Source organism: Chelon labrosus (assembly GCF_963514085.1).
Source record: "Chelon labrosus genome assembly, chromosome: 16".
Classification (NCBI taxonomy): Eukaryota; Metazoa; Chordata; class Actinopteri; order Mugiliformes; family Mugilidae; genus Chelon; species Chelon labrosus.
This window is the reverse complement of record NC_140349.1, coordinates 16,405,762-16,419,198: the sequence shown is the minus strand read 5'-3', so window position 1 is coordinate 16,419,198 and position 13,437 is coordinate 16,405,762. Positions and strand designations below refer to the sequence as shown.

The window sequence follows — 13,437 nt, the reverse complement described above, 5'->3', positions numbered from 1 at the left end:
CTGCTGTGTGAAGTCACTGACAGCTTCATTATGGCTTGCGCGCACAGGGAGACAGCACCATCCAGGGGAAGGAGAGAAGAGGACAGACACGGGACAGGCCAGGTTTAATGCTGGGCTGGCCGCACATCAGTCCTGTGGTTGGTGGGGGAGGTGGTGCTGTGGAGGGCAGCTGCTGTCTCCTTTAATGAGCCTTTGCTTCTCTCATCAGCTTTCAATTTACAGGGCTGTCCGGCACTCCGGCACACCCACATTCCTGTATCACACACACTGTTTAAAGCTGTCTTGTTCCTTTCAGGTGATTCCCAAGAGCAGTTTAATAGTTAAATTAATTTGCTGTCTACCTTTAATTAGACCATCTCAGCTGGGAAAGCTGTGACAGAGTTGAAATGACCTGTAACAAATCTCCTCTTCAAACACCAAAGACACTTTCAATTCAACGACTACATTTGCAGTGATACGTACATAACCATCTCTTACATACTTTCAAATTGTGGATACAAACTCCAAAATTTAGTACAACTGTTGTGTATACAACACAAATGCACAATGGATGATCAGAGCCATTCAGATGTTTTAGTCAGACAAGGAAACAAACCATTTCCTTCCTGCTAAAAATTGTAGAATTGAGATTCTTAACTGCAGATGAATATTTTATATTATGTAGACAAATTGTGTGTCCTAAACCATCTCCCATCAGGGCTGTGTACCATTGTTCCTCTTCCGTTTTCTCAGTGGGTTCAGGGTGCCATGATGCCTACGCTCCATCTACTGGCCTGATAGAGCAGTGCATGACTATACTGTACTCACCGAGATATGTTACAAAACCAAACTAAAATATGTGCCATTAAGATTTGCATTATAAGATGCACACCTATGTTCCTCAAAAAGACAGTTTATTCACCCATTAACAAATCATAAAAGTATTCAGTTTTCTAAAAACAACTCCTTCACTTCAAAACATTCATTCATTGCTAACCTCAATACATCTTTAGTGCAATGATAAAAATATATACATAGGATATTAAATTCACCATTATAAATGTAGGCTTACTATACATTTTTTTTTTAAAACATGAAAATATTTTTTCCCCAAGTACACACACACACGCATAACTTAAATTATTAAGGCACTTATTTAAGAGAAAACTCAGGCAAATTAAAAATGGAGGTCTAAGGGGATTATTGAATTTAACAAAGCTAAAACAGAGTTGTTTTTTTTTTTTGCTCTTTGGAGGTTAAGAATAGCAAGAGCTCAGTGGAACATCAGAAACTGGTTCATACAACAATGACCTACATTGAGAAAGAAGGAAAGGTGCAGCACCGCAGTGCTTCAAGCTGTGCCGATGAGTGGGCCGAGGGACAGCTGAACTCGGCGCTGCATCTCAGTTCGTGGACTGGAAGAAAGGAAGGGGGCTACTTCGCACTGGAGAGTCAACACTTAGTCCCAAGCCTGATGATGATGAGCTGCTGCGACAGGGAGGGGGGAGGGGCAGGTCATTTTGGCATTAAACGGACACTGAACCATTTAAAAACTTAGTCATTCTCTCCATAATCATACCTTTCACAGTCAGAGTCACAAGAGGCCTTGTCTTCTAACCTGCCAATGTAACCACTGCTGGAACGGTGTATTGCTTCAGCCACGGTGTACCTGGTTTTACCATGAACACACTTTTCAATCTTTGCGATGCTGAGGTTTGACTGGAGGAACAGATGGAGACGACTGTCCGATAACAGCAAGGGAGTTTGAAAAACACTAGAGGAGAAAGGATATTAAATGAGATCCATTCAGCCAGTGACATTTTAAAAACCAAAAGCTAAAATAGTGCTGGAAACATTTACATTTAATTACATTAACACTCCGGAAGTGTTATGAATGGTTTGCAGAAACTCACTTTTCCAAAAACTCCTGCAGGCCCTTCATTCTCTTGTCAACTTGCCCTGGGTTCCTCAGACTGAAGAAGGGGTTCCAAGGTGGCAACTTGGGCAACTCTCTGCACACAGACAATATCATTACAGCCAAGTAATTACACTAACTACAACATATAGTAAATGATGAAAACCTCAAGGGTGGGAACATACATGATGAGAGCATTCTGTCCGAGACAATGACGCAGCCAAACAAACTCACTGTAACGCCGCCTCACAGAGGAAGTCTTCTTTCGAAAACACATGCTGTTGGTCTGCAAAAAGAGAAAAGTCATTAGACTTCTTGTCAATTACCCCAACAATCTTAAACTCCTTGAAAGGGCACTTACGTGTACACAGATCTCATAATCAACATGTGTGTGCCAGAGTTCATCTTTATGGAGCTTTGGATGCCGAACACAAATGCTGATGAACTCCTTATGGAAAAAAAATAAAAATCAATAAATAAATAGCATTACATTACAAGTTGCATTACATCAAAACAGGCTAAAGGCATGCATGTATGGAATTGAAAACATAGCAAGATGTGTCTCATGAGCACTGGTTTGTTGACTCGTTACAACTGCATAGTCATGAGACTAACAGGAAGATATGTTGAGAAGCATATTGGCCCCTTACAGTTTTTGAGAGATTGTCCAGAATACTGTCCATAATGAGTACAAAGACCTGCAAGAGATAAAAGGCACAAGTATTAGCATGCACTTGAACGTGTTTTATTTTAGCACTAAATGGCAATTGCAAAAAAATAGCATTTAAAGACTATTGTGGGTCATGAAAACAAGAGGAGCCACTGCGTAAAAACCTGCATGTCGGTTGTTTCCAGTGGACGATATGCATTGTATAGCAATGTGTGAATGCTGCAAACATTTGGAGCTGATGCAGCGTAAAGCAAAACAAAGGGCAAAGGAGGGGGAATTAGTTTGCGAGGGGGAAAATCTTGGCTCAAAACACCTCAACGTGGATACACACCGACACACTTTTCTACAGCTAAACAAATGTAGCTATTGTGATGCAAGTTATCCTGGATTACACAAAAAAAACAAAAAGTTAGCTGACCACATGCGTAAAAGTTAGATACCTTCTTATCAGGCTCATACTCTCACATGACCGGCGCATCTAAAGGCTTTGTCAACACTCTGGATCATCTACTCAATTACACATTAATGGGCCACAGGCCTCAGCAGAGCTAATCAGTGAGCACAAACAATGAGAGAGTCACCAGGCCACATCCGGAGACACACAAATCTAGAAGTTGAGCCCTGCAAAACATCTAGATTGTCATTTTCTTTGTCATGACAGTTGTCATTTTTTGGCATACAGCATGTAGAATGATACCGCAGGTTGCACACTTAAAAAAATAAAATAAAATAAATCCCCTCTGTTGAAAGAATTCAATACATTCCACACACTGCCCTGGTCAAATGGGGTCCAAAAGATGCTTTAGGCGAAATCTTTGTGGATCAACTTCAAATTGTTCCAGAATCTAGAGGTTACATAATATGGTGGCAGTACTTTGCTTTGGGCTGCAATTGTGCAAAATAAAGCACAGATTTATGAGCAAAACACCCTCAAGTAGCTTTCCAACCATAATCTAGGCACAAACATCATCTCCAGAACCTGGGCAAGGTCCAACTCTTATGCCATCAACAGCAGATACTTTTAACAGAAAAAGTGCTTCAGTTAAAAACATTTATCATAGCATATAGCACTTCATGTAAAAGAAACAAATAATGCATTGTCTTACAAATTGCTGTAGGTATAGTTTTAAGTGAAAACACCCTCTGCACAAAATATGACGACATTTAAGTTTAATTTTGATTCCGGGTCGAGCCTACCTGTCCTCTCTTCCACTCTTCCACTCCCAGAGACGTGATCCGGCGTTCGAGAACAACCAGGACCAACTCGGTGACCCGGCTCTGAGGCTTAGCCCTGCCTGGCCCGAACCACTGCCAACACTGCCTGCCGCTAAAACCAAGTCCCAAACGCTCAGCGCGACTTCAACATAAAATATACACAAAACTCTAAATAAAAAGCCTTAAAAATGTTCCTTTAAATTATTCATCCATTCATCCAGAAAGTGGCCGAAAAAAGAAATAACCCCTCCTCTGAGAGAAGTGTGCCGTGCGGTTCCTCACTGCGCACCTGTGTCTTATTCACCGAGCCCGAGGATCAGTTTAAATGGTATCACCTGGTGGGAGGAGGCGAGCTGGAGGCGACCGTTAGCTAGTGCTGGTTGAACGACAAGCTTTTTAACTATGTCTATTTCTTATGCTGTTTATTGGAACTAAGATATTAATATTGCAGTCAGTATTATTCATGCACTACTGACAGAAATGTTACAGGCTAGTTCGAATGGTTTTTAACGTGCCATAACCAATTAATATTTTTCAACTTAGTTCCAATAGTTTGTAAAAGGGTGGAAAAAAAACAACAAAAAATAAAAAAAAAATAAACAAAAAAGTTAAATAGCCTTCATGTAGATATGGTGACATTAAGTTTTTTTTGTTACAAAATCACAAAGTCTATTTAAAAAAAAATATATATATATATACATATACACACACACACACATATATATATTATCTAACTTAAAATAACAATGATAACAACTTGAATGTTGAATATTATGGGCAGTGTGGGGAAAACCCGACTTTGCTTCCTGCACCACTTTTGAAAATACACTGGTCAGGCATAACATTATGACCACCTGCCTAATATTGTGTAGGTCTCCCCTGAGTCCCTCCAAAACATTTGTGACTCATCAGAGAATGGACATGGGCCTTCTGAGGGAGTCCTGCTGTGCCTGGCAACACAACAATGTTGTTAAGTGGGGGCTTTTGGGTCATATGTGTTGAGGGGAGGGGCTTCTGTGGATCATCCCACAGATACTTGATCAGTTTGGGATCTAGGCCAGGTCAACACCTTGTGCTGTTTTTCATGTTTTTTGAGTTGTCCCTAAACCATTTTTGTGTGTGTGCCTGTGTCAGGCTGCATCTGGGATTGCTGCTGCCATCAAGGAGTGTCATTGCTATGGGGTGGGGGTGCCTGATCTGGTCTAGGTGGGTGGTACATGTCTAAGTAACATCCACATGAATGGCACGTCCAAACGTTTCCCAGCAGAACAATGTATTGTTACAAGATGATCAATGTTATTTACGTCCCCTGTCAGTGGCTTTAATGTTGTGGCTGATTGGTGTAAAGTTGCTTGCCATGACTCCAGGTTTTTCTAAAAATCCAAGTGACAGCCCTGAGTGTATATGCGTTATGTACGACCTGGCACCCTTTGATAAAAACATGTTCCATTTCAGCTCTTTTCACCTCCAACCACAAGTGTAGTAGTTCTGATACAGGGATAACATATATTGTTGTACTTGACTGCTACTTGTGCAATAATACAAGCCCACAACACTAAACTATATATAGAGAAAAAACTAAGAGCGCAGCTCCAGAGTCTGAGAGTTTGCAGACTTTTGATGAAAGTCTGTTTGGTGTTGAGGTAGTCAGTTTACTATAGACAAAATACAGATACATATTCCATCCAGAAATAAAGAGGAATGCAACAATATTGAGGCAACAATATATTTATACAAGCAACATGCATGTAGGATATTTAAATAGTTTCAACCTCAAATCACTACTTTTACTTTTTCACCACATCTAATATATCAAATATGACTCCCCTAATGCAGAGTAGTCCTGTAAATACTGCAACAACGTATTAGTCCAGAGCATTCTTACCAAAGTCGTCTTTAAATCCTGTCCAGCCCAGGAGTGAATCCAAATTAGTGAGAAGTGACCTTAAATAAATACTCTAATACCTGAAGGTAGGCTGTTGATTTGCATACAGAGGTTTCCTTATCTTAAGTCCACTGATACAGAGCCTTTCAGTTGCTGATAATTCAGTTTTAAACCGCTGCAAAGGACTAACAGTTTTCCAGTAAATCCCTGTCTGACTGGCTGGTTGAGGCAAACTTAGTAAACTGTTCCATCATGGACAACAATTATGCGTTAGACACAGCACAGTGGTAATGTAGTCGAGGATGTCCAAACAGAATTGTTTTCTCCACTGACATGTACATCATTCTTATAATCTCTTTGCATTTGTTTTACATTAGAAGTCTATTACTATCTAATGATGTATTGTGGAATATGTGTAATATGAGGATATAGTCTATAGGGACTTTGTGCTTGATGGCCTGACTCACTTTCCCTGCCATAGAGATCATGTGCAGTTTTTGTTAACCTGCGAGATAACAGAGGCTAATTAGCATACAAGTCATGACTGTTTAGCACTGATTAGACACTTGATTTAATCATCCATCCATCCATTTTCTATACCCGTTTAGTCCTGTTAAGGGTCGCGGGGGTCTGCTGGAGCCTATCCCAGCTGTCATCGGGCGAGAGGCAGGGGTACACCCTGGACAGGTCGCCAGTCCATCGCAGGGCTAACACACAGAGACAGACAACCATTCACACTCACACGCACACGCACACCTACGGCCAATTTGGAATCACCAATTAACCTAATGAGCATGTCTTTGGATGGTGGGAGGAAGCCGGAGTACCCGGAGAGAACCCACGCAGACACAGGGAGAACATGCAAACTCCACACAGAAAGGCCAGCCGGCCCATGGATTCGAACCGGTGACCTTCTTGCTGTGAGGCATCAGTGCTGGCCACCTCGCCACTGTGCCGCCCTTGATTTAATCAAGACATCTCAAATTTAAACTATTTTTTAAAGATTAGGGGGAAAAAAAAAATAAAAAATGCTTTTTGGTTTATTTTGATGTTCATTCTACTATTCCTCCATTCAATAAAAAGCTGCCAAAAGGAAATGGACATTACTGAACATAATGTAAATGTGTTAAGTGGCTTTTTCTTTATCTTTCTTCTGGCATTTAAACATACAGAGAAGACAAATGGGTTCGAATACAGTGCTGTGAACTTTTCTCTGTGAGAACAGAAAGCTCTGAGTTGCCATGTCATCCGCAATAATACAGGTCCAAAGTCCATCTCCCATGCCCTAATGCCAGTCACAAGAGGACTCCACACTGCTGCACCGTTGCCGCCTTAAACCCAGGACACTCATGGAACAATAGCAATGGAAAAACTAATGTCACATATCAGAGTCTTGCATTTAAAAATTAAAATGCAGATTTTTACGAGAATCAGAGTAAAAGATCACTCTACATCAGAGGTCAAACTCAAAAAATGTTTTGAATATTATTCTAAAGGGTCAACGTGCATTATGACAATTTAAAACACAACTGTTCACGTACACAAATCAGGCATTAACATTATGACCACCTGTCTAATATTGTGTAGGTCTCCCTTGTGGGACAGCTGTGACTCATCAGAGAATGGACATGGGCCTTCTGATGGTGTCCTGTGGTGTCTGGTAACAGAATGTTGTTAGTGGGAGCCTATGGGTCCTAAGTGTTATTCACTTCACCGGTCAGTGGTTTTAACGTTGTGGCTGATCAGTAGACCAAGCAGACCAAACAGTAAAACGTCCAACAGGAAAATACTAAGGCGATCACAGCTACAGCATTGAAATACTAATATCAAAACATAACCTCTAATAATAAAAATCATACACACTTCATTGGAACCATAAAATTAAGCAGTGAAATTTGGTCACATAAAACCTTTATTAGAACTTCAAATGATATTTACAGACAATACAAAATGCACCCCTGGAACAATACACAAGAACTAGTGTGGGGTGGGGATTGGCATCTTACATGAGATTGCGAACGTGATAAACTTGGTTTAAATTTTAACAATTAGCCATTTAGAATTTAAACATTCAAATAAGTATGAATATGGACGGTGATCAAACAGATCAGTCACTCCTAATGATACCGGAAGACTTCTTTCGTCGTACATCGAAACAGTCTCTCAGTCAGTTCAGCTTATATGTACAACAAAGCTTTCATGGACTGTTATTCAACGAACATCTTCAAAAATAACTAATAAGCTAAAACTAGAAGGCAAGCCCGAGGGGAAAAAACCCATCCTGAGGAAAGTGTAGGTGATGCAAGAGACTGTAGGGCCTGGAGGGAAGAACTACTGAGCTTCATCCTCTGGACAGGAATGCCATGTCAGTCTCTCCTCATAAAAGGATATAACCACCTGAGGGCAGCGGGTGTTGGCCTCGCGGGCCGGGACCAAATCTGCTTCATCAGAGTCTTTCCTAAGAAAAGACAAAAGAAAACAGCCATGAACTACTGTAAATCCAAATACTATTTCAACTTCAGGTACTTTAACTGGACAGAAGATCTGTTACAAAAGGAATACATATATAGACACACAGCAAGGATATATTTTTAGACACTGACAATCATATTTTAGTCATTAACTGAAATGCACTCAAGAAACGGGTAAATAAGGAATATGTATTAAAGTGTTGTTTGGGTTGTTTGAAGGGAAGGTTTAAAAAGGTAAATGGACAACTGACTCAAGAGCTATTTGATGAACGGGTGTAGCATATTCCTTCATCATTTATTCCATTATTAAGCAGCTAAAAGGTGGAGATGATTCTACATGTGGCAACTTAACTTGGAAACTTTTCCCGTGGACCCATAAGCTGCCCTCAAAAGGATCACTCAGTGAGAGTGAAAGGACATCCTAGGTTACAAAAACAAATCGAAGTGGCCACATCAACAGTTCGTTACATTCTGCAGCTTTGCGACATGAAAAGGCCTGGATGTCATCATTAGATGACAGGGGTGGATGATAACAGGATCCTGTCTATAGAAAAACCCTTCCACAATATACAGTCAAGAGGTACGCATATCATTACCCAAGTGTACCATAAAGATCAGACATCAGAAGAGCAAATACACAGGATTCACCACAAGTTGCAAACCATTTGTCCCAAAATGGACAAAAATCATCCATTGGGCAGACAAAACTAAATTCAATCTGTGTCAGAATGATGGAGGAGAAAGAAGTAGGGTTCGAATAGTTCCTGATCCAAACGCATACAACATCACCTGTAAAACCCAGTTCAAGCTGTGTGATGGCATGGGTATGCATGGCTTCCAATGGCTTACACAGGCAGTTTAGGTTTCTACGTCAGCTTATGCAGACTGGCAAAAAAGACACAGCACTGACAGAGCGAGAAAGACTGATAAGCGCAAGTATAAATGGCTCACACCACCAAGTATAAATGGCTCACACCACCAAGTATAAATGGCTCACACCACCAAGTATAAATGGCTCACACCACCAAAGGCTATGTGTGTAGGTTACGGCGTCTATGTCCCGCAGTACTCTAAAAGAGCCTTTATGGTCACTAGTGTGTAGAGATGATGTGACGGAAGACCTCAGGTGAATTCTGAAGCATATGGGGATACACAGTTTGATCAGATTTGGCCAAATGAAGTAAAGTGGATGGTGATTCACAGTACAGATAGACAACGACCCAAAATGCACATAGCAACCCAGGAGTTTGTGATGGATAAAATGCAATGAGGAGTCAGACAGAAAGACTCACTAACAACTACTAAAGGCAGCTGCTGTAAAGGATAAGCATCACAAAAGAGGACACCCACTCTTTTGTTATATCCGTGAATTCCAAGACTTCTGGAAATCATCAAAGTATTAAAGAGGAACATTTTTTTTTTAAGGTAAAGCTAATTTTGTGCCTTTACACTTGGTTGTAATGCCTTCTTGAAAGTGAATACCAGCAATTTAAAGAGAGTCTGCACTTTATGTTCATTATTTAAGTGTAACTTGAATATGCAAATGCTAGGTAGTAGAGGTTGTACCGACGAGTCGACTAGTACCGCTGTGCCATGTCAACTAGTCACCGATCACGTGACAATAACAACATGGACGACTCTGAGAAGACAGGTGAGAAGCCCAGTGGGTCGTTGCAGCAAACTAGCAGCGGTTCATTAAGTGTGTGGAAATACTTCACTAAAGATGAAGCCTATTCTACCGTGACATGCAGAATATGTAAATCAGTTCTGGAATATAACAAATGTACTACTGCAATGCACAATGCAAAGTGGCTAACGCTAGCAGAGGAATGGTCGAAATCCTCTCAACAGCAGTGAATTAACAACTCTCACCAAACGCAAGTGCTGTGAAGGAAAGATACAGAAGGTCTTTCCTTCCTGCTGCTGTTAGGCTCCACAACGAGCACTCCTAATATGTGCAATATATCTATTATTATATATCTATTATTATATCATTTCTGCATGCTGTTGCAAACTGCAATTTCCCCATTGTGGGACGAATAAAGGTTTTTCTTATCTTATCTTAAACACTATTGACAGTGCCAATTGAAATAGGTTAAAAATATCTGCAGCACACAGGATCGGTTAGCTCATGTGTTTATGTTCAGTCCTGTTGTGTTCCATTAGGTTATTTTGTTGCTCCGACTGTAGAGCATGTTTTTTGTGTGTCAGCGTCAGACTCACGGTGTTTATGGTGTCGACGTTGACTATGGCCATGAACTTTGACAATACCCGTGTTCAAGCTTCGATTACCTTGCAGAAAAGCCTCCATAGCTTCTTTTGTGTGATACTCTACAATATGTATTCAGGTCAAGAATACAGATTTCACTGCTGCAAAGCATTACTTTCTGCTGTGTGACATATTAGTCGACTTTAATAAATCTGAAGTCGTCCAACCCCCACTACATAGGCAAAATGCCAAAATAAAGAAATGCATCACTGACACGTCGATCTCACTGAATTAACCAGGTAGGAATACTAAGGTATCAAATAATAACGGATTTACTGACTGGGAGTGCTACATGGACATAAAGATAAGCTTTTCCTTTGGTTACTCACCATTTCATCAAGAACATCAACTCCCCACTACTGTCTGTTGCACCAATGATACGTTCTGGGTCCAGGTTCCTAGCAAAGCCACGTGGTTTCTCAGCCTACATGTGATGACAACGGAACACATTGGGATGTACAAAAAAATAAAAATATAAATACTGTGGCAGAGATTCATGTAATCTTTCATCTTTTCCATTCCTAAAGATTCTTTGATTCCTTTGACTGTATCTTCCTACGTATACAGTAATATAGATTTTGGAGTTATGGGTTCTGAACTTTGAGAAATGTCTAAGATTAAATTCAAGTGTTTTCATCTCTCAAGGGATCACCGGTGGGGGAGGTCACGTGAAGCTTTCAATGAACTCACCACATCTTTCTTCTTGGGTTCTGTCTCATCCGGCTCATCTGTGGAGGCCTTCCTCTTGGTGGGAGCAGGCTTCTCCTTAACGTTCTTCTGTGCTTCTAAAAACGCTGAAATCAGTTCAGGGCAGTCCAAGTTTTCTTCTGGCTCCCAGGTATTGTCAGCACTAAATAGGCAGGAAAGGGAACCAACATTTGTGCTTTAAAACGTCCAGTAATATAAATTTCCATAAATAAACAACAGAACTGAGTGTAAAAACAAGCATGTATGGAGCTGCAGCTCCTTCATGCAACCACAATGACTACAGACAGAAGTATAGCACAACCCCATACCAGGGAAGCACTTCCAGCTCAGCGGCAGGGTTCAGGTGTCCCAGGTAACTCACTCTGTAAATCCTTTCCACTTCAGGAAGAATTCTACTTTCCCATTGACAAGACGTTGGTCGAGTACTTTTTCCACAACAAATTCTTCAGGTTCATCTTGTGACTCCTGTGGGTCCTTCTTAGTCTTCGTATTCTGCTTTTTGCCCATTTTGTGCTCTAGAAACAAGCAGTGTGACAAATGATTCACATTCACAAGTATGCTTATTTAACAGTTCACTGGTGAAACATAAACACTTTGTTTAATTCATTAGGTTTAAGAGCACCACAAGCTACATCCTCCAAAAAATATATTGTAGATTTATCACTTTTCTTATAAGGTTTCAACAAAGACTTTGTGCAGGCCTGTTTTATTACAAAGCATGCCTAATAAACTGGAAAGTGGGTGTGAGTGTAAATGCTACTGCTCTCCACAGTGAGTTGAGGAATGGGTAGGCCCCACATCCGCCACTGATGCTGGGGCCGTAAAAACACTCGCTGTGATTACTTATATTATTATATTTGTGTGTTGGTATGATAAACATCGACTAGTTACTTCAGGAAAGCAAAGCGGACACACCAACGCTAACATAACACTTCATTTTGCTATCTTAGCGTCTGTTAGCTGGGCGTTACATTCGAAGCTAGCTAAACCACAATAACGTAACGAAGGGTAGCCTCCGTGCTAAATGTAGCCGATATAAGCACAGGCCTCAGTGGTAGAGAAATTATCCCCACATTTGCAGTGCACCCTGTACTACAGCGTTGATTAAGATAAAGGTTTGACGAAAAACACATAACTTACTAACGCTAGCAAGCACCGTTAGCAAGTGCAAAACTGCTAATTAAGGTACATGCTAAGATAGCCAATATAAAAGTGCACAAATAATATTTAGAGGTCGTGGATAAAAAAACTTGCATAAACCCTGGAGTGTGCACGCCTGCTTTCAGAGTTGTTTAGCCAAAATACAACATTAGTACTTAAACAATAGAGTTGTTGCTGCTGCGTTTCTTGCGGTAAAGTTCAAAGTGTAAAACAAAGCTACCGTTAGTATTCATCCTGTTGTTCCGCATCGGCGAGGCAATCAAATCTGACATGCACGTTGCACGATGCAGCGTTCAAATAAATAAATTTTTGCATACACACCCTACAAACAATGACAATAGCTTCGGTGATGCCTCTTAACCACGAGGTCTGTCTCTTTCTCTCTGGTCTCTATTGGCAGTGAGTAACGAACCGTCACAGGCGCCAAAAGCTAAACGCACTCTCTACGGGAGCCTGGAAGGAAACGCGTTTCGCTCGCTAGCTCGTATGTTTGTATGCTACATTTATGCTCCTGGAAAGTTTTTCCATTCGTCCTAAAATCTCTGACTTCAGCGTCTTAATATATTAAGTGGACATGGTCTTTTCCAGGATATGTCACTGTAACTGTACAGTGTATAATATAATATTCCCCAGCCTCAGAACATTAATCCGAACAAATGCGTTCAACTGCAAGTGAGTATTGTGTCATTTACAGATTATAGTTCTGTGGGGTTAAAGTGTGCACCACCACAGATGTCCCAAATAAAAACCTTAACCCCAGTCATTTAGAAGTAAAGAAACCACCTGGCCGAGTGGTGAAACATATTCAAGAAAACACAACCACATCCAGTAAGCTTTAGCTTCGTTATTCAAACAAGGCGTCAATGAGAAAAACAGGAGTGTCAGTTTATTTCTTTAATGAGAAAAAACAAATGCCTGCAAGAGCAACTCAAACTCTCTAAGCAAAAATCATACTTTCCACCCTCACCATGCAACCAAGCACATTTGCCTTCAGCAACAAAGAAAAACATGTACAAAACTTGAAAATGAAACAAACAGCAAAAGTAAACTCTTGGCCAAACCAGGACAAAGAAAAAGAAAACTCTATTACCTACTGTATGCACCTTGCTCCATTTATCTCACTCACTCAGTTGACTGAATAAAGCAGTGTTCCCATGAATAAGA

General features: G+C 40.6%; 2 protein-coding genes across 4 annotated transcripts; both read right to left on the bottom strand.

The window, feature by feature from the left end:
- Positions 1-308: 308 nt before the first annotated feature.
- Positions 309-4,037, bottom strand: snx10a (sorting nexin 10a). 2 transcript variants are annotated; one of them, XM_084563377.1, is made up of 7 exons: positions 3,762-4,037; positions 2,545-2,592; positions 2,256-2,342; positions 2,080-2,180; positions 1,893-1,991; positions 1,559-1,753; positions 309-1,467 (listed from the first exon to the last, which is right to left on the bottom strand). In XM_084563377.1, the coding sequence occupies exons 2-7, from the start codon at positions 2,575-2,577 to the stop codon at positions 1,383-1,385; spliced, it is 600 nt and encodes a 199-aa protein (XP_084419503.1). In that variant the 5' UTR covers positions 2,578-2,592; positions 3,762-4,037; the 3' UTR covers positions 309-1,382. The 2 variants fall into 2 exon arrangements, with proteins under 2 accessions (XP_084419503.1, XP_084419504.1); XM_084563378.1 differs by having other exon boundaries at positions 310-1,464.
- A 3,521-nt stretch (positions 4,038-7,558) lies between these two features.
- Positions 7,559-12,986, bottom strand: cbx3a (chromobox homolog 3a (HP1 gamma homolog, Drosophila)). Of its 2 annotated transcripts, none has more exons than XM_084563988.1 (5): positions 12,494-12,986; positions 11,474-11,627; positions 11,095-11,254; positions 10,734-10,828; positions 7,559-8,122 (listed from the first exon to the last, which is right to left on the bottom strand). In XM_084563988.1, exons 1-5 carry the CDS (start codon positions 12,543-12,545, stop codon positions 7,996-7,998), a joined length of 588 nt encoding a protein of 195 aa, XP_084420114.1. In that variant the 5' UTR covers positions 12,546-12,986; the 3' UTR covers positions 7,559-7,995. The 2 variants fall into 2 exon arrangements, with proteins under 2 accessions (XP_084420114.1, XP_084420115.1); XM_084563989.1 differs by having other exon boundaries at positions 12,595-12,985.
- Positions 12,987-13,437: the final 451 nt, after the last annotated feature.

Bases quoted from the DNA above. Each gene is read 5' to 3' on its own strand.
- snx10a (XM_084563377.1), bottom strand. From the start codon at position 2,577: ATGGACAGTATTCTGGACAATCTCTCAAAAACT. The intron at 2,181-2,255 runs GTAAGTGCCCTT...CTCTTTTTGCAG, and splicing joins ATTATGAGATCTGTGTACAC to ACCAACAGCATGTGTTTTCG. The intron at 1,992-2,079 runs GTATGTTCCCAC...GTCTGTGTGCAG, and splicing joins GGACAGAATGCTCTCATCAT to AGAGTTGCCCAAGTTGCCAC.
- cbx3a (XM_084563988.1), bottom strand. From the start codon at position 12,545: ATGTCAGATTTGATTGCCTCGCCGATGCGGAACAACAGGATGAATACT. The intron at 11,628-12,493 runs GTAGCTTTGTTT...GCTTGTTTCTAG, and splicing joins CAACAGGATGAATACTAACG to AGCACAAAATGGGCAAAAAG. The intron at 10,829-11,094 runs GTGAGTTCATTG...CATCACATGTAG, and splicing joins AACCCAAGAAGAAAGATGTG to GCTGAGAAACCACGTGGCTT.